The following is a 20,399-nucleotide window of genomic DNA, read 5'->3' as shown; positions in this document are numbered from 1 at the left end:
TGGGGAGCTGAATGAATGCTAAGGAGAAGTGGACTTTGTGCTGGCTTTGTGCTGCTTGTCGCTCTGCGTGTCTCAATAATTTTAAGCCTGTACATCACCAATTTTCCTGTCTCACTGTCTTGTCTTGCGTGAAGTTAAAATGTTTTATAATAGTGAGATGTTACTCATATCCTTAGCCCGACATCCACATATCATATGTGTTAACAAAGTGTGTTTTATAAGTTTACATGTGTTTAAAGCATGTGGGATGGGTATTTTAAGGCTTAAACTATAAAAATGTTTATTTATATGGTCTTTCTATATCCCGGATTTTCTCCTGTTGCTGATGGGTCTGGAACATAACTTCCGCGATAGGCAGGCAATCACTTGTATTTAAAAACCCGCGAAGTCGTGAATCCGCGAAAAGTGAACCACGAAGTAGCGAGGGATTACTGTAACTCGATTTTTGTCTCATCAGTCCAAAGCACTTTGTTCCAAAATGAATCTGACTTGTCTAAATAAGCATTTGCATACAACAAGCGACTGTTTGTGGCGTGAGTGCAGAAAGGGCTTCTTTCTCATCACCCTGCCATACACATGTTCTTTGTGCAAATTGCGCTGAATTGTAGAACGATGTACAGGTACACCATCTGCAGCAAGATGTTCTTGCAGGTCTTTGGAAGTGATCTGTGGGTTGTCTGTAACCATTCTCACAATCCTGCGTATATGCCACTCCTGTGTTTTTCTTGGCCTGCCAGACCTAGGTTTAACAGCAACTGTGCCTGTGGCCTTCCATTTCCTGATTACATTCCTTACAGTTGAAACTGACAGTTTAAACTTCTGAGAGAGCTTTTTGTAGCCTTCCCCTAAATCATGATACTGAACAATCTTTGTTTTCAGATCTTTTGAGAGTTGTTTTGAGGATCCCATGCTGTCACTCTTCAGAGGAGAGTCGAAGGGAAGCACAACTTGCAATTGACCACCATAAATACCTTTTCTCATGATTGGACACACCTGTCTATGAAGTGCAAGGCTTAACGAGCTAATCCAACCAATTTGGTGTTGCAAGTAATCAGTATTGCGCTGTTTCATGCATTCAAATCAGCAAAATTACAAGGGTGCATTTGATTTAATGTCATACAACTAAATACTGCTTCACTAAAAATCTTAGTTCAGAAAACATCCCAGTACTCAGATGTTCCTAGGAAATGAAAGACATACCACTGTTATCTTTTGTTATCTTTTTTGTTGAAAGTAGAGTAAATTATTATGCAGGCTGAGAGGGGTTCCCAAACTTTTTCATATGATTGTATATACAAAAAAAATCCTGAAGTAAAAAGAGTTGCAGTTGCTAAATAAATGCATAAACAGCTAGAAAATCACAGGGATGCTGTTACTAAATATACCTCAAAACTAGAGTAAAGAGTCCTGTGTTTGACGTGCAAATCAAAACGATATTGGCTTTGGCTCAAAAATTGCACTGATGGGTTTAGTTATAATTCACACATTGGTTATGAATCTAATAAATTCTTACAGGTACCCTGAATATTAAATGTAATTTGAACTGATGAATCACCTGGAATATTTTTAAAAAGTGGAAAAATCAAATTATAAATTTTTGAAGACGTACCATGGCATAAACATTTTGTATTTGTTTTACACCTGGACTCGGAGAACATTTTCTCAGTGCTATAAGTAAATATAAATGATCTCATTTGGTGCAAAAAGAATTATTGAAGACCATTTCATGCCAAATTTTAAAGGACAAGAGCAGCTGTATCACTACTGACTTCTGAAATTTCCCAGGCAAAGCTGGGTAATGCAGCTAATTAACCCTTAAGTACTAGCACTGGTATATTTTGTACAACAGTCTTGAAGTTATTTTTGTCCAACATCCTTTTACTTGAACATATCGACAGCATCTTCCATCTATCCTCAGCCTCATTCACTACAAGTATAGTGTCGCAGCGGTTTTATGAGCGGATGCACAGTTGCAAGTTCCATGTGGTGCATTTGGTACACCCCACGGTTACTTACATATGTATGACAAATGATGAGATGTTCTTCTAGCAACAGCTTTGTCTGCAAAGAACATTCAACAACTGAAGTGAAATGTGATCCATGTGCAAATCCTACAGTGGATAAAAATGTGGCCAATGACGAAAGAGCACTGGAGAAATGGATCAGGTTTATTTTCAGATAGTCCTAGACTGTGTCATACTATTCAGTAATGTGGTATTAAATTACATTAAAAATATGTACAATTTAAAATTATTGCAATATTTTATATTACAACCTCACAGTGTGCATAAATAGTCATTTTAAGACTGGTCCATAAAGTACACCACGCGAGTACTTATGAGATGATAAATGGTGCGAGTAGTTAAGGGTTAAACAAGTACAGACTGGTACCAATGCTGGTCAGTTTATCTTAAAGCTTCATAAGGAAATGTTGTCTTGAAAAATATGTGTAGTCAACAAAGAAACTCCAGATATAACATTCTAAGTGATTCAAAATGTTGAAAGATATTATAAAGCCTCCAGGACACAGAGTTTCCTATTGATCTGTTTACACTCTAGGCTGGCTTTGGGAAGAAGTGCACATTTTACAGGAAGCTGGGTGTGATTTTTGTCAAATACCTTCATAACAGAAGTCCAGACAACTGACCTGGAGGTAACAAAGTGGATATATTTGAAGTGAATATTTATAATAATGTGGAACATTTCCTTGCTTAAGTGAGAGAAATATAGCGTGAAATGTAGGAGCAATCTGACTACAACATGCTTTAAATGTCCTTGTTGAAACCAACTCAGGTCCAGATGTATTATATAAATCTGCCTTGTATAATTTTCTTGAATGAAAAGGTCAGTTGAAGGCATTTCTTTTTGTGCAAAATTATTTTAGTCTGTCTAGAAATTGTGACTCATTAACAGGTACGGTATATTTCACTATGTTGTTATTAATTACCTGAAGACCATGCCAGACACCTCTCCTGTCGTTGTTACTATTATTATTATTTTTATTTTATTTGCTTTTTTTAATATCTTCAGCTTTGACAATTTTTACGGCATACTGATAATTCATAGCTTTGAAACCACTTTAAAAAAAAAAAAAAAAAAAAATTTTAAAAATACAGTCCCCCTAAAGCAAGGATGGGAGGGTCAAGATATGAATTGTCGACCTCAGTATTTTTTGGCACTACATGTTGAATAGCTGATGCTTCATTTATTTGAAGTCGAATGTAAATAGCCAGAATAATGGAGGAAGTGTAAATTCTGTCTGCTGTTAAAATGATCTGTAATTAATGATAAGAATTTAATCTCTCACAACCACATTTTAAAGGAGCCTTGACACCTGGGCACCACTGCTGCTGCACATTTACTGTAATAAGACATCTATACACTGAGCTTAAGTGAAAGATTAGCTAATAGGTCAGGCAGTAGCAATGAGAAACCTGACTGTCCAACTTACATGGCTGACACTGATGAGTGTAGTTATCAGCCACGTGAACTTATATGCAATGGGGTGTGCTTCTTTTTCATTTTCTCATATACGAAGTATAGGGAAAGTATTGTAATCGTCCAAAGAATCAATATCGAGATTTTAATGAATCTTGACGTTTTAGACCTCCCGAGTTCAAAAATACCTTTTTTGAATTATGTCTGTGTGCGTGCGTGCGTGCGTGTGTGTATAAACACGATAATTTGAGTACACTTTTTCACTTAGGTGAAACAAATTTTGAATACAAATATTAGGTACAAAACGTAGATTTCTATCAACTTTTGGGCTATTTCCCTTAACCAGAAGTGGTACTTTACCTCTTATTCATGCAGCTGCAGAGTCCAATTTATTCAACTTTACTTTTATAATAGTTGTTCAGTATATTATTAATTTGATTTGTTGTTGATGGTTCTTTAATGTACGTAATTTAAAAATATAATCATTGTCTTGCAGTTTACTCCTCAAATATCCATCCTCATATCTGAGTATACGAGAAAGTCTAGGGGAGACCACTCCCGATTTTTCTCTAAATGGGTTGAGAGAGTTTGTGTATTTTATTTTGTAGAGAATGGAATCCTTCTAGTGGTGGATTGAAGCTGTAAGTGGAGGTATAATTTCTGATGTCTGATGGACATCCTGTCTATTCCTACTTGCCTGAAGATGAGGATTGATGCACAAGTCACAGATCTTTCTTGTTTCTGTTTAATAAAGTTTACTTTCTTGTTAACTCTTTGCCTTCTGTGTATGTGATGTATATGCCACTTACAAAAACAGCTCACAGTTAGGTGAAGTATTTGTTGTAGATTTAGGTTGAAGCATTTCATCATGAAACCAATGCTAAGTATCGCATAAGCCTTATAGGGGTTTGTACACTTTTACAGTCTATGTACAGGCAGGTCAACAATTTCACAGAAGTGAGTGGTGGTGACTCTGCTGTACTTCTTGTTCATCTATACCTCTGTGGCTAGATAGTTTCTTTTTTTTTTTTTTTTTTAATAACACCACTGTAATAGGCCTGCTCACCAGCAATGGTGAGGTGGCTAACAGAGAAATTTTGCATTAGGGCACATTATGGTGCCAGAACAACAATCTCTTCCTTTAATGCCAGCAAAATCAAGGAGGTGTTCAAACCATATTCTTATCTTCATTGTTGTGAAAGCTGTAGAAAGATCCGCAGGTTTAAATTCCTTGGCATCACAATCGCAGATGACCTGAAGATACAAAACACCTCCTTTCTCAAGAAATCTCCCAATTGCCTTTACTTACCCTCATAACTGCAGAATACCTGGATATCGCCACTATAGGTACACAGTGGAGTTGATACTTTAATGGCTGCATAACATCCCGGCACAGCGCCCACTCAGCTCATGACTGCAAACCCCTATAGAGGGTGATGAAGGCAGCACATATTACTAATTTACAGCTCCCTTCTGTTCAGAATATACATATTATACATTACAATAAACACCTTAGCCATGCATGCACAGTCACTTTTCTCCCTTTTCCCTTCTAGTAAATGATACAGTACCTTAGCCCTCATACAACTTGATTTGTGGACAGGTTTTATTCTCATGTCACTAATCAGCCTCTCATACTGTCTTAAGCTTTAGCTCACCTGATGTGTGCTTGGAAGTTGCTAGCCACGAATGAGCGCTTCTTAGGAACACTGAAATGTAATAAGCAGAGGTGCTGCTCTTGTCTGGTTTGTTGTACTTCTGTGTTATTTTTGCAATTCAGGATTTAGAATTACTTGTTTGTTATTTGCTTTCCTACTTGTATCATGCATCACTGGTTTTCCAAGCTTGCTCAGCCCATAACATTGAAATTTACGGTTATGGCCTGCTTCAGGAGAATGTGAGTAATTGTTTCCTCATTCCATTTCTTTCTCCTCAGATTTGACCTGCTCCTGCGTACTCGTCGATCTTGGAGGCTAGATGGAATAAACACTCTGACCTATAACCTTCTTTCTAAAAGTCTGCACCCCCTCTACACCAACTTGTCAGTGGACATTGGTGGTGATCCCCACAAGAATCGGAAGAAAGGCTCTAACAACGCAGTAAGCCTCCAAAACAAACTTCCAAATATTCAGAGCCCTACAAAGGTCGCAGTGGCAGCAAATATCCCAAAAAAAGCTGGGACTGAGAAGTCACATGTGGGTGGCATTGAAGAAAAAGACAGCAAGTTTGCAACAGAAATGAACCATATTGGCAGTTGAGCTAATGAGCCTGCTGTCAGAGTGACAATGGCAGGAACAAGGCTGCAGGTGATTTCAAGCAACTTGAGGGACATGTTTAAAGGATTCATGTTGACCTTATAGTAATTGAATCAAGTGAAATATACCTGATTTGTGCAATATCATTGCTTTTGAAAGACAAATCATTACGAATCGTGCATTAGTGATTTTTCTATCCAGAATTAGTCTCTGTACATTCATCTGTATTTGTGCCTTGTAGGGTTACTGATTATTTATTCATGGGGTATATTTCACCAGTTTATATTTTCATTTGGTTCAGCAGCAGTACACTTTTGTTTTTTTGTTCGAGCAAGAACGCGTTATGCTGTGAAGAAAGCATCCATGATTTTATTGCAAGGTGCACTGTATTACACTTTATTTCTCCTAGGCACATTGGTTGTGTATTAAAATGTTAAACTTAGCAAAATTATTTATGAAAGGAATATCATGTTTCCTTGAAATCCAATAGGGAGTACTAAGCAGCTGTAATGACAAAACCTAGAATATGTATCTGTGAGGTACATAATGTGTTGAAAACACAGTACTATGTATTTTAAAGAATAAAAATCCTGTTGAGGTACTGTATGTTAAAATGAAAAGCATAGTTTACACCAAATTATATTTGTAGAGCATATTAGTTAACAAAGCAGCTTTCAAACCGAGCCTTAAAGCAGCGTACATTTTACGATGCTCTTTGTCAGCATGGTTTAGATCTCTTCAAGTCTTACTTCAGCTTTGCTGCCTTATTGAGAGTTCATTTAGCTGTTTACTACTCAGATCATGTCCCCTGGTAGCTAGCGATTAGGTTACAGCTTTTTAGTTTCAGAGTGCTCATTAGCTGTAAGGCTTCAACGTTCAAGAAAGGCAGATCTCAGTGTCATATCGGTGCTATTTTCCCTTCATTTTATTGCTGTTTTTTTCTCACTCTTTCATGAAGTGGTCCTTCTGAGTTGTGCCAGAATTTACATTTTCTATTCTTTAAATACCGCTCATCGAACTATTTTAGCATATACAGTTTAAAGCTTAAACTATTATTTCATTGTAAACTAAATTTAAGGACCTAGGAAAATTGTTTTGTTTCCTGTCACCCCCAGAGAAGCCTTGAAGTCCTCTTTGCATTTTCTGCTGCTTCTAAAAATGGAGTTAAAGCTATTGGCCCAGGTAAAATTTAATTTATTATTATTATTTTTCCTATATGTAAATCACGTTATGTTGTTCTCCAGTCTCAGTGATAACTTTTTTAGGAAGTGCTGCATATAATATGTTCCTAGAAGATACTGTAAAAAAGAATTTACAAGTTCATTACAGCTTCCTACCAGAATATGTGGTGCACTTCATTCCAGGCTTGAAGCACAATATGGTTAAATCTGTACTTTTTGATTTTTGTTTGGTTACATGTCCTTCGTCTTCAATGTTTATTTAATTGGTATTGTTCTACCTTTTGTTTTTTATTTTTCTTCAAAACATGTAAAGTCTGCTTTAAAAGCACCCCAGGAAAGAATTAAACCTGGAGCTAAAGCACTGTAATAATGCAGAGGTACAATTATCATGTTGACAAGTCGTTTTTAGGAATATTTATCTAAGGAACATAATAGTAACAAGATGACCTGAACAACAGATGTGAGTGATGAGGTATTATACAAGATTTTAAAAGCACAGAGAGAAATTGAATGGCATGGAAACATTTTCTTGTACACTTAGATGTGCCAATAAGTTCATGCAGTTAATAATTTATTTTTTGCTTTGTTGTAATTGTTCCATATTATTTACAAAATCAATCAGACATTTTCACTAATTTACTAAGGTGAACCTAGAACCCACCTTGCTTGATTGATTGTGTGATAAATTTCACTTCTTTCATCCTGTTTAATCCAGCAATTTGAGGGACTCCCTTCTTAAAACTTTCCAAGATGATTGAGGTCTTTTTGTAGTATGCTCACTGTCTCATTAACAAGTTGTACAATCTCAACATTTCCTCCACCACTGTTTTGATCTGTCTGTTCTGTTAGCTGTCGTGCAGTGTCATGTTGCCTCTTTTTGCCCCTTCTAATATCTTTTTACTTTTTGCTGTGTCTGGTGTGATCTGAAAATTTAAACCAATGGCTCTTAATCATTAGAAGCCTACATTGTCAGTGTGGTTTACTGCCTCTTTCTTAAACCTAATTTGTCAATTTAGTGAACTGTTTATACATACCCATTTGAATTAAAATGTCATATCTTGAGTCACGTTCGGAATCTGTAGATTGCATATCTGCACTTCTTTAAAGCTTGCCCCTTTTTTTCAGATCAGGAATGGTAACCATTATACCGTACTAATTTTGATTGGAACCTGCAGATTGTAATGATAATACAGGCTCAGATATACTACATTTCCTACAGAGAAGCACCTAATTCATTGCCATTCACACTTGAGTATAAAGTCTGTAGTTTGGTAATTCTCTGCTTTGAAAGACACAGTGCTGATGTACATCATTTATAAAGTGGCAACATGTATACTTTGGATTTAGTACCAAAGCCTGATGTTTTTGATTTCAAACATGAGGGAACACATTTTCTGTAGTTTAACATGCTGGAGCAAAAGAACCTCCAAGAGTCTCCACACTGGGGGATAACAGGTGTTTTTTTTTTAAATTGCAATTTTAACACCTTTTTAAACCTGCTGCCAGCATGGAACAGTTTTTATAGGGCCTTTAAAAATTTATCCATAAAATCTGGTGAGATTTTTTTTCCCCCCGTTATCAATAATGTGTATGTTACCATTTGGGGGAAAAAATACAATCAATGTTTTAAACAAAGCTCAGAACAAAAGTCATTATCATATTGATTAAATTAGACCAAGCTGATGGATTTCTTTTTAATTATTGCTTGTTTTTGTATTATTTTCAGTTTGTCTTCTTTATTTCTGAATCATCTCTGTTCTTGCATTTCCAGTGCAGTTTAGACATGTCAAAGAAAGGAAAACTGTCTGATCTACATGATCTGCCTTTATCACCTTTCTGCCTTGTCCTCATATGTATGTTTGTGTGAATTTGTTTATTTATATAATATGTGTGTGTGTACATATATAAGTCAATCATGTGTGTATGGATTAGAAGGTATTTTTGTTCCCAGATAAAACTATAAAATGGTTGAACGTGGGAGACAGTTCTGGTATGCTAGGTGGTAGCTTTCCTTGGAACTGTAGTCCTGTTGGACAGCCTTGTTGCGTTCCATGGGTGCCACCAGGGGGAGCTGCAGGATAGAACCTTACCTACTTTGGAAAGCTTCAACCAGACCCGGAAGTGCTTCATTCATGCAGTGTCCTGGCACTGGATGTGCTCCATGGTCCAGATTAAGAGAGGCCTCCTCATCTTATTCAGGGATTTGTGGGGAAGGAGTGGTGAAAGGGAAGACTGAGAGAAAGAGAAGAGAATTGTGCTTTATGGAAGACCTGTAAAGGTGGTATTGTGAATAAAGGGTTATTTGAACCTGTGACTGGTTGTGGTGCAGTTGTGTTGAGGGTAAGATATATATGTGTATATTTAGATATATAGAGAGAGATATAATATGAGAGATAGATATGAAGTGTTTTCTTGAGTTGTCTATATCTTGTACATGCTTTTTTGTAAGTCTTCTTTCTATTACAAAGTCATTATAAATACAATGTGCAGAAGACTTTGACTTGTTAATTTTTGCTAATATGAACACAAGTGTTTATTTTGCCCCTAAGGTCTCTACTCCACAGATTTCCAAATTTACGGGTTTATAACTTACCATTTTGAAGAGTGTTTATATCAAATATAATAGTACAGTATGTTTAGTCACTTCTTATTGTATGTTCTCAGTGCCAAAGAGACAAATTGACAGACATTTACTTCCCATTTATGCTTTGGACATTTTGGTGTTTTACACCCAGTGTTGACTCTCTGTATATCCCATAATAAGGCTCCTCTTATGTGTACTACAGAGAGATGTCATACACATATTTCAGCCCTGCTTTTTGTGTGATTCCAGGAGTAACCTTACCATACCCAACAACTGAAGGTTTGTGAATATTACGAGCAGACCTCTTTTGTTCAGAATCATCATCTTGGTGATGCCGTGTTTGTGTTGCTTGCTTCGTGTGGAGTTTTGCTCTGCAGGGAATGTCAGCATCATGTCTGCATTACACTTGTGGTGGGAGAATAAGAATCAAATCCTGTCATAATCATATATGTTACATAATGTGGCATGATGAGTTTGCACCATATGTAAAGGAGGAAGAAGTGTTACTGTATATCCCAGTCTTGTTCATTATAATACAGTGGCCTTTATAGGCTTGGTGGCAGTATTGCACATTAAAGCAACTACTGTATCTTGTGGTTTACTAAACCGCCATACTTCTCCTACATTAAACAGGGTTGTTTATTTATTATAAACTACTTAGTTAATTTCAAAAGGGTAAATTGTTCATTTTTCATTTGAATAAAACTTCACATTGTGAATTGTATGTCCAGGAATGGAAGAGGAATTTACACAGTATCTTTCTCACTCCTTTGTGCATAATGATCACTTGATAAACACCACAGAAATACATAAACTGGTACAACTCGCAACTCGATTAATTTTCTCCCTCTGCTTTATACTTGATTTGTACTTTTTGCCTCTTAAGCTAATTTTAACAAGTGGATTGGGTTTAATACAAATAGGATTACAGAAAAATAATGTATTTTAGTTATTAAAAGGTTTGTACATTATCAAATTCCATGGAAATGTTTCAGATTGAGGACAGAAGCAAGGTGACTCATTAACAATTGGATACATGAATTTACTAAATGTCACCCAAGAATATAAAAGTATTCCCTCTTTGCGGTGTACAATGTAATACTTTTGTAGCAACTGTTTTGTAGATATTCTTCAAGGCACATTCCAGTTGAATTATTTGATTTGTATTGCTGACCGTGACTTGATACGTAAGGTACTGTATCAGCCCAAACAGTATGCTCAAGATGCAGTTGACAATTCAGAAGACTAGAAAAATGCAGTTGAAATGTGTAAATGTAATTTAATGTGTTAACCATTTAATGAAGTGCAATTCATATTCCTCGAAAGCCCTTAGCATGAAACAGTACAAGTGGAGTTTCTTGTTCCTTCAGGACCCAGTGAATTACAGAATTTATCCTTTTTAACACTTATGTCATAATGGAGAAAGACCTGAGAAATACTATGATTAATATATAATGAGAAAAACAAATCAAAAGTGGGGTGCTTAAGTAGTGCTTTCTGTTTTCTCAGTCTTTAAAGAACTAGTTTTATATTGTCGCTCAGAGTATTTAAACAAAAATGTGTCAGAGAAATTTATTTTTTGTGGTTCATCTTCTGCCCCAAAGCTGTGTATCGAAGTAAAATGATCAAATGAATGAAACTTTGATTACTGGCATCTCATTTATGTGTCTGCATTCCAAGAGAATGCCACTTGTACAAAGCTCTTTATAAATAAATCAATAAATAAAACCTTAAATCCCTGTGCTGAGTTTCTGTTTTCATTCCACTTTCATCTTCATGCTTCTAGAATTTGGTTGTGATTAGCGCCTGCTTCATTTATCCATCGGTGTCTTTTTTTTGGAGTGTTGGAGTCAAGAGGCCTCTTGGAATGAGACTCCATCATAGGATGTATTATTACAGCCTTGGGCACACACACATCTTATTCCATTTTGGAGATGCCTTTTAGTTTAATTATTTGTTTGTATGGAATGTACATTTACGTTTATTCAGTGTGACTTTTAAAAGAGGTCAACCTAATTGAGTAATCATCACTCTGAGGGACTGTTTGGAAACACGTATTACAGGACAGGTTACAAAATTGACCACCACAAGTGAAGAGCTCAGAACAAAATAAAAATGAAGTACAATTCTTAGGATACAAAACCTAACGGGCAAAATCAGTTAGACAGAAGTTTACCAAGCACAAGGAACTTCACACACTTATTAAATACATTGAGAGAGACAGATGTTCTAATGGTGATGGGCAGCTTGTTCCATCAGCCAGGAACTACTCATTAAGAGTCTGGACTGAGATATGACAACCACACAGAGGTGGCATCAACAGATGCCATTCATAACCAGATTTGAGTGGTTGAGAAGGAACATAGGACTTCAGACATGTCTTTGCGTACAGAGCTGTTGGCCTACTGACTTGATCATCAAGGATTTAAACTTAAAATGTGCCACTACAGGGAGCTAGAGTAGTGATCTAAAGAGAGGAATGACTTGTGCCCACCTCGCCAGCTACTTTTTGAATTATCTGCTGCGGCTTGGTGACACATGCCAGTACTCCTGCTGGCACAGTTGCAGTAGTCCAGATGTGACAACACCAAAGCCTGGACCAGGAGTGGTGCTGCATGCTCTCAGATATGGTCTGATCTTGCGAATATAGCATCAAATGAATCTGCAAGAGGTGGCACGATGGCGCAGTGGGTAGTGCTGCTGCCTTGCAGTTAGGAGACCAGGGTTCATTTCCCAGGTCCTCCCTGCGTGGAGTTTGCATGTTCTCCCCGTGTCTGCGTGGGTTTCCTCCAAGTACTCCGGTTTCCTCCCACAGTCAAAGACATGCAGTTTAGGTGGATTGGCGATTCTAAATTGTCCGTAGTGTGTGCTTGGTGTGTGTGTGCGCGTGTGCCCTGCGGTGGGCTGGTGCCCTGCCCAGGGTTTGTTTCCTGCCTTGCTCCCTTTGTTGGCTGGGATTGGCTGTGACCCTGTAGATAGGATATAGCAGGTTGGATAATGGATGGATGAATCTGCAAGACTGAATGACTTGTAGCAATATTGTCCCTGAAGGACAGCTGGTCATCGATCACCATCCCAAGGTTGAGGACCAATTGATGGGTATTAATGGTAATGAGCTGAGCTGAACAGAGGTGCGTTTCTGAATAGACAGACAAGCTGGGATGACAAGAAGGTCCACCTTTGCCAGGTTGATCTGGAGATGGTGTCAATTCATCCAAATTGCAATATCAGTGAGACATGCAGATATTCTAGTTGATCTGGTGTGGTCCTCTGGAGGGTATGATGGGTATGGCTGTGTATAACCGGCATAGCACTGAATGAGAAACCATGGGACTGGATGATGGAACCTGGTAAGAAGGAGCGGAGAGAGAATACGAGAGGACTCCGCACCCCTGTGCTTGCTTGGTGCACCCTTGACATTTCTCCATGCCAGGACACACGAGGTAGGACTCCATTCCTGAGAGCACAAGAAAACCCGGCATTTTGGACAAACACAAACTAAATACAGAAGAAACCTGAAAAAGATCTTTGACCCTAACGTTGAAGCTTTGTGCAGCCCTTATTTATATGCTTTGACTATTTTTATGTGTTGGATGATGTAATGGTTGCTGCTCATGCCTTACAGTTTGCACATCCTTCCTGTGTTCACATACTGTACATTTTCTCCTGGTCTCCTCCACCCCTTTTAGATTAGTAACTGAACCTAAAAAAAGTTCCATATATGTAAGATAATGCGCCCCACAATGGACTGATGGACTTTCTGCATCAAGCCCAAAGCTGCACGAATGGACTCCAGCTCGGAATCTTGCCTAAAAAATGGGAAGCAAATTTGTTTTCTTCAACTTTTTTGTCACCGTGTGTCCTTGAGCAGGAGACACAGTGCCAACTGCTGGCCAGTTGCTTGTTGTCATTTTGAGAATTCTAGTTAATGCTGGTCTGTGTGGTGTGACAGCCATTAAGGACCCCATAGCACTCTACTCCTTTGTGTTAGTGCAGATTCTGCCTTACCTAGTCAGGTTTGGGTGACATCGCAGTCCCAGTTTCTGTTGATGGCTCCAGGAGAGTCAAACCCTGGTTACACCAATTAAACATTACATTGTTTTAACTGGCAACGCTACAAATAAAAATATATGGTATTGGTAAAGAGGAAAGGACAAATTCAGTGATAAAAATATCAAGAAAATGGAATGTAAGTCCCACTGGGGAGCGTGTGGGTCAAAAAGGCATTGAAGGGCAGGAAAGCCCCTTTCCACTTGGCCTTAATTAGATAGTTGTGGACAGTCAATAGAAAATGGATAAGGGGAACTTGGAGTGCAGACTGGACTCCTTGCCTCACCACATATCACTGGGATCTGAGCCATAGTGACCACTCACATTACGTATATAGGGACAAGCGGTGTTTGCAAGGGAGGTTTATGTTGTTTGTTAAATGGACAAATAATCAAAAGCATTAATCCACCCTTTTATCAGGCACAAGGTAAGAACAGGACCTGGACCTGCATACCCTTGATCTTTCTCACCAGAGCAGATAAGGGACCATTTTAAAAAAGTCACCTCCTGCACTGGGAATTGAACAAGTTTACAAGTACTGAAGCTATCTGTTGCACCCCCATGAGATATATAAAGAACTGTTTTAATAAAAATGAGAAACAAAAATTACTCAACACCAGGGGAAATTACTCAGTGATGTGATACGCCTGGCACTTCCTTATTTTGCTATCTCATTTCTCCCCTGCAACTTTGAGATAGGTTTTGGATAACCATAACTGAGGCACCATCATGCTACTCATCTCCATTGCCCTCTTTCTTCACGGTAAGCCTCCAATTTTCTTATTTGTTTTACTTTTCTTACACTTCTCAAGTGGCGTAGCTGGCACCTTCATGTTTCGTTGGCCAAGCCTGATCTGAGGGGGGACTGCAGTGTCAGAAGGTTTCATTCCTTCCATCGGTATCACAATAGAAAGCCAGTTCTGTGGTTATTGGTACATTTGATATTTAGATCTGGTGATCTGCTGAAATTCTGACTATTTTATTTTATCTGCTCTTCTCAATTTTGTTATTAAAAATGTTATTAAAAGAAAAGATAAATGATGAAATCACCCAGGTGCAAATGTTACTGGGTTATTTGTGCTAAGAACCAAAGATACTTACAACTCTCATCAAGCAAGTGAAATAAAATGAAGCACAAAGTTCACAAATTGACTTTCCCCCTGCGCATGTAAAGCTATGGCAGTTGAACAATCTTTCTAAATTTCAAAGAGGAGTAATAATCCTAATATTACATTTGATGTCACGTTCTTCTGCTGTCTTATAAAAGAAGAGACTGGTTGCAATGAAAGCCCGCAGGCCTTTTAATGGCCACCATGTCCTAGACCAGGGGTGTGACAACGGGAAAGGCTGTGTCACGATTCACTGAAATGGAGTGTCCAACGTTATTGTGGTGCAATCGGTGTCATGCAGTGTGTCCTCATTTGCAGGTCATTTATTAGTTGGTGCTCCCTGTTCTCAGATATGAAAAGAATCAAGCATTGTGCGCACAATTATTACCAGGGAATGAGCCGCAGAAATGTGAATTCTTGCAGGTTCCTTTCTACAGGCGGAGCATTCGTAAAGGCAAATAACTTTTATTAACAGGAAGAAGTTTGAACCTTGCAATGATCCATAAAGAGAAGACTAATTTCTAGTATTGATTTCTCGGCAAGCCCTGATTGTGAAATGTCACTGATTTTGAGGTTGCAAGTGGTATTGAATTGAATGCAACACCTGCTGCTTACGCTCAGCCCATCTCTCCTGTTGGTAGGCTTGGCAGTAGCGCAGCAATTTTGAACTGCAGTGCGGGTGTTATCTGCAGGCAAAGCTCGTCGACTGTGTTTCATTGTTTAGCGGCATACCAGCACCCATTGCTTTACAGGGGTCTCCATACCCCTCAATTGTTGATCGTGTGTCAGTTCTTCACAGTGTTTGATGCTCTGTGGGATACCCCAACCAAGGTTATTATAGTTAACAAAAACTAAAATGAAAATTGAAACTATTAATAAAAAAATATTTCCGTAAACTGAATTAAAATAATTAACAAAACTGAAATGAAACACTAAAACTAAACGAAACTGTTAAAGGTAGCTGGAAAGAATAAAAGAAATAAGATAATAATTTACTAAAAAATATTTTTAGTTTTTGTCATAACTGGACTTACACAAGGGCTAACCTTTGATGCAGGGGTCCCAAAATTAAGTAAAATATATTAATAAGAATTTCAAATTTATGTTCCTGCTGTTAGTCTGTAACTTAACTCTAAAACAGAAAGACATCTACCTCAAGCCGCCCGCATATGGTGGCAGGTGATGGAGGGCGGGTGTTCACACAGCATTTGTGGTGACAGAGTGAGCTGAATACGGGCATGTAAAGCATGTGATGAAAAACACGATTTGCTGTGTGATAACAGTGACAGTTCTTCAGGTGCTGACAGTGACAGCACAATAGATTCTGGTTCAAGTGTTAGTGAAGCATACCAAGGTGATGGTTTTGCTTTGAATGTGCTCGGTAGCCAGAGGCAGCCTTAGGGGTGTGTGGGGCCTAAAGCTGACCAACCTTACATCAAACGCTGTTACCGGTATGTGTGGACTATATAAACTTGTGTACAAATTTAATAAAAATAACGTTAACATACACCAGATTTTCTCATTACAGTATTCAGCTAAATTTTTGCAAGATAACACACGAACTTTAGCAAAATATAATGGAATAATCTATTAAAAAAGTGCAATTCATAATTCATGACAATACCACTGGAGAATAAAAGCACGGGGCCTGGGGCGGTTGCCCCACTTGCCACCCCCAAACGCTGCTCTTGTCGGTAGCTTTCAAAGCTGCCATTCGTTCACCGAATCTCCAGGCTCAAGAGAGCAGCATTAGATACAGATAATCCCTTACAGAATTTCAATTTGTTCATAAATGATGACATGTTAGCTGTAATTCTGACTGAGCCCAATATACAGTATGTACATATACAGCAACTAATACAGCAGCACACACTAAGCCAAATTCCAGGCTGCATATGAATCTGAAGTCCGTTATGATGAGCTGCCACATGTCTTTGCGCTTGTTGTATATCAAGATGTAATTCAAATGCCTGAAGTCGGAATGTGCTGGTCAACAAAACCTTTACCATATGGATGGAAAAATCATGAGTGCGTTTTGTTATCAATAATTCACCTGCCCCTTTGCACAGGAGAAATTCTTTGTGAACATAAAACAGCACTGATCAAGAGACAGACAACGGTAACATACTAGATCTGCATAATGTTGCCTAATCTCGTCTGTCAACCTGTCCATCACCATTGCAAATAAGAAAGGACTCAAAGCTGGTCCTTGATGTAATCCCACCTCAGGATATGTTGTGTACTGTAGACATTTAGAGAAAAAACCCTCAAACTTTAAAATTCACTTAAATTTCATCACAAATTGGCCCATTCTGGGCAAGAAAAGGAAAAGAAGAAAAGTGTCAACAGTCAGCGCACATTTGTTCAGCACAAATGAAATAGAAAATATTTTAAAAACTATAAAATGATATAAAATTGTTCATATTCTGTATCCGGTTTTGATTATTCTTGTTTTTATCAGACGAAAACAAAACCAGATAGTAAACCATGTAGTGTAGTAAACTTCCACTAATATTAAACTCATATCTAAACCCGTTAATTGTACAGTTCTGTCTGATTGTGACACAAAACTAAACTCCATAGTAGCTCCTTAACCACACCATAATTACTAAAGCTAAAACTGAAACTAATAGACTTAAAAATAACATAGAACTGTCTTTGAGAAATAAAAACTATATTCAAACTAAAAATAAACAATGAAGGAAAACTAAAACTAAAGTGAATTTCCAAGTGAGATTAGAAATAATATAGAAATAAAAACTAATATTAAAGGCAAAACTACCGGTATTATAACCTTGACCGCAACCCCAGGATCATCAAACAAGTGTCTAAGCTTCATGGGGGACACAGTTACAAGATTATTAAGATTTATAAAGGTACATTACTCAATTTATAGTTAAATTTTAGGTAATGAGTTAAAAGCTTATTTTTCTGAGTTCACTCACAGTATTTTATGTAGTTCACAAATTAAAAATGTGACATTTGTAGGGAGTGCAAACAAAAAATCAAATATTTTCTAGGGGTGCGGGGCATAGAAAAAGCTGGGAACCCTAAACCCTTGTGGCTATCATTGGGCCACTTAATGTCTGCAACACACTTGAAAGGAGTGCCACAGAATTAGATGGCTGAACGTCACGTGCCATGCAAGTCTACTGTTTTCATTCTCTAGGCAATGGCATTCACCTTTATACCTTAACAAAGATGACTGCTTCTGGTGCTGCTGCTACACTGCAAAAGCTGCAAATTAAAGGCAGTCAGTCAGTCATTATCCAATCTACTATATCCTAACACAGGGTCACAGGGGTTTGCTGGAGCCAATCCCAGCCAACACCGGGTGCAAGGCAGGAACAAATCCTGGGCAGGGCACCAGTCCACAGACCTACTAGGGACAGTTTAGGATTGTCAATGCACCTAACCTGCATGTCTATGGACTGTGGGAAACCCACGCAGACATGGGGAGAACATGCAAACTCCATGCAGGGAGGACCCGGGAAGCAAACCCAGGTCTCCTTACTGTGAGGCAGCAGTGCTACCACTGCGCCACCGTGCCGCCCGCAAATTAAATTGCTGTCCTTTTATCTGTCAGTCTTCATCACATATACTCTGTTTATGTGTCTTTTTCATTCTGTAAAAGTTCAGTTATATTTTGCAGGCTCATCATCCATCAGTTTCATTGTTTGATCTTCTTTTTCTGTTTGTCTCGCTGTATGACAACTCCATACGCTTGGCTCCCATTTTAGTTTATATAGTGACTTTTACATCTGCCTATACCCCTGTTTCTTGCTCTTCTCCATCTTTATTTTACTTCAGTCCCTCAGTTATTTTACATTCCTTTCTCATCTAAGCCACCTACCTCCTTCCTCATAAATTTATTTATGTATTTATTTTTAATTTATGAATTAATTTCCATGCATGCTGCTTCACTACATCTTTTCTTTTGCTCTCCTTTGAAACTTTTATCATGCTTTCCAATAAGCATAATGGCTTTTTTTGTCCTTTCCCTTACTACATGGAGCACCTTTTCTGCATAGGCATATCTGTGTCTTCTTACTTTCATTCAGTACACTTTGTTTTTATTACTCACTTTTTTATGTTGCAATATTCCTGCTATAGACATCATCACATTTTTCTGAAAAAAAGCACTAATTAAGTGCAACACAATACTTTTTTTTAAGGACCTACAGCAAACACAACATTTTTACTCTATTTCAAGCCTGAGACCCCTTGGTCTTTATTTTTTAGTACCTTTAAGAGAATCACAACATTAAAATCCACTTTAATAAAAGTATACGTTTCTTTGCGTTCTTCTGATTGCTGTGTATCTGTCATCTGGCACATCCAGGGCCATCACCACCATTATGGGAAATTAGACATTCACTTAAAGTGCAGATTGTGACACCTCCAGGGGGCGTACCGCCACCCTACCCAGACACACACAGGCAGGACACGGGTTCAACACAACACCCTGTTTATAATACGTGCACAAATTACCATCACTGCAACACATAAAAGATAACAGAAAAGATAACATTTGGATAACTTCGAGCACTCTCTGCCAGAGCAGTGTTTAAAGTATTACAAACATATTTCAGTATTTTTAATTGGTAGTGAAGCTATAATTTAATGCCGACAGCACCCCCCATTGAAAAACGTTTGATATTGGCCTTTTTTATTGCATTAGTATACATGGTACAGTACTGACATGTTTTACTTAATGTGCACAATGTAGTGTTTGCGTGATAATATATATGTTTTATTAACTGCTCAAGTCAACACCGTTGTAGTATTAGGTGTCAACCTAAATGCATTGTAATGACTCGGCCCCTCATAAGGTATCAGAGCCTGGCTGCAGTTCGCAGCATACACAGTGCTTTTACTGCACAGCATATCCACTACAAGACATGACTAATTAATAGCTGTCATTACTCCTGAGTAACAGGGCTCGCAGCTAGAAAATGATCCTCCCATAATCGTAATCTTACCTGTGCAGGTATGGTGCATTAGCAACTTCATTAAAATTTCACTTACCTTTCATATAATGCTTTCATTTTATTGCAGGAATCCAACGTGTACTGATTTATTTGATATTTTAAAGGTAGGATGAGGTAGTTAGCTATTGTTTACCTGTATCCTTTATATATTTATTACCTGAGCCTGCACTGTACATAACATCATTAAAATGTCACTTGCTTCTTCGTTTAATGTTTCACAGCTTGTATTAATTTATATGATATTTCCAAGGTATGAAGAGGTATTTAGCTTGATCTTTCTGTGATCCGACATTTTCATTAATCCAACACTCCTCAGGTCCCAATGGTGCCAGATTAGCGAAAGGTCTGCCTGTGTGTATATATATAATGCACATATTTTAAATATGATCTTACAATCTATACTGCATTTTAAGGTTACTGATGTCTTCATAAGCTGCATGGATCCCCGTGTGTTTTGTACTTTTATTGTATATCTTGAAGGGCTTTATATGTATTAGTTCTCATACTCAGTATACTGTATGGGCTTTTTACCTGAATCCTACAAAGGAAATGTTAAGGAGGTAGGCAGACTTTATTATTCCAGAGGGAAGTTTACTTACAGCAGATAAGTACAAAATCATAAGACATTGTTACACAGATGCAAGAAAAATAAGCTAAAAACAACAGCTAGCAGCTAGAGTTATCATGCGTGCACACATGATTATTACAGAGATCTATAATTACCTTAAGCAGTACACAAAATAATAATTCAGTGCTACAAATAATATAATTCAAAATGCTTTTAGCAAGTT

General features: G+C 37.8%; 2 protein-coding genes across 2 annotated transcripts in view; both read left to right on the top strand.

Annotated features, from left to right (window-relative positions):
* Positions 1-11,197, top strand: part of b4galt3 (UDP-Gal:betaGlcNAc beta 1,4- galactosyltransferase, polypeptide 3) — an 87,972-nt gene extending 76,775 nt beyond the window's left edge. The window contains exon 8 of the mRNA XM_028813503.2: positions 5,375-11,197. Within this exon, the coding sequence (XP_028669336.1) occupies positions 5,375-5,696 (322 nt within the window). The 3' untranslated portion in view covers positions 5,697-11,197. The remainder of the gene's footprint in view (positions 1-5,374) is intronic.
* Positions 11,198-14,202: 3,005 nt separating this feature from the next.
* The window catches only part of LOC114660655 (soluble scavenger receptor cysteine-rich domain-containing protein SSC5D-like), a 38,179-nt gene continuing 31,982 nt past the window's right edge, over positions 14,203-20,399 (top strand). The window contains exon 1 of the mRNA XM_028813501.2: positions 14,203-14,271. Within this exon, the coding sequence (XP_028669334.1) occupies positions 14,238-14,271 (34 nt within the window). The 5' untranslated portion in view covers positions 14,203-14,237. The remainder of the gene's footprint in view (positions 14,272-20,399) is intronic.

Source organism: Erpetoichthys calabaricus, chromosome 11 (assembly GCF_900747795.2).
Source record: "Erpetoichthys calabaricus chromosome 11, fErpCal1.3, whole genome shotgun sequence".
Lineage (NCBI taxonomy): Eukaryota > Metazoa > Chordata > Cladistia > Polypteriformes > Polypteridae > Erpetoichthys > Erpetoichthys calabaricus.
Note: the sequence above shows the minus strand (reverse complement) of the source record. Positions and strands in the feature narration are given on the sequence as shown.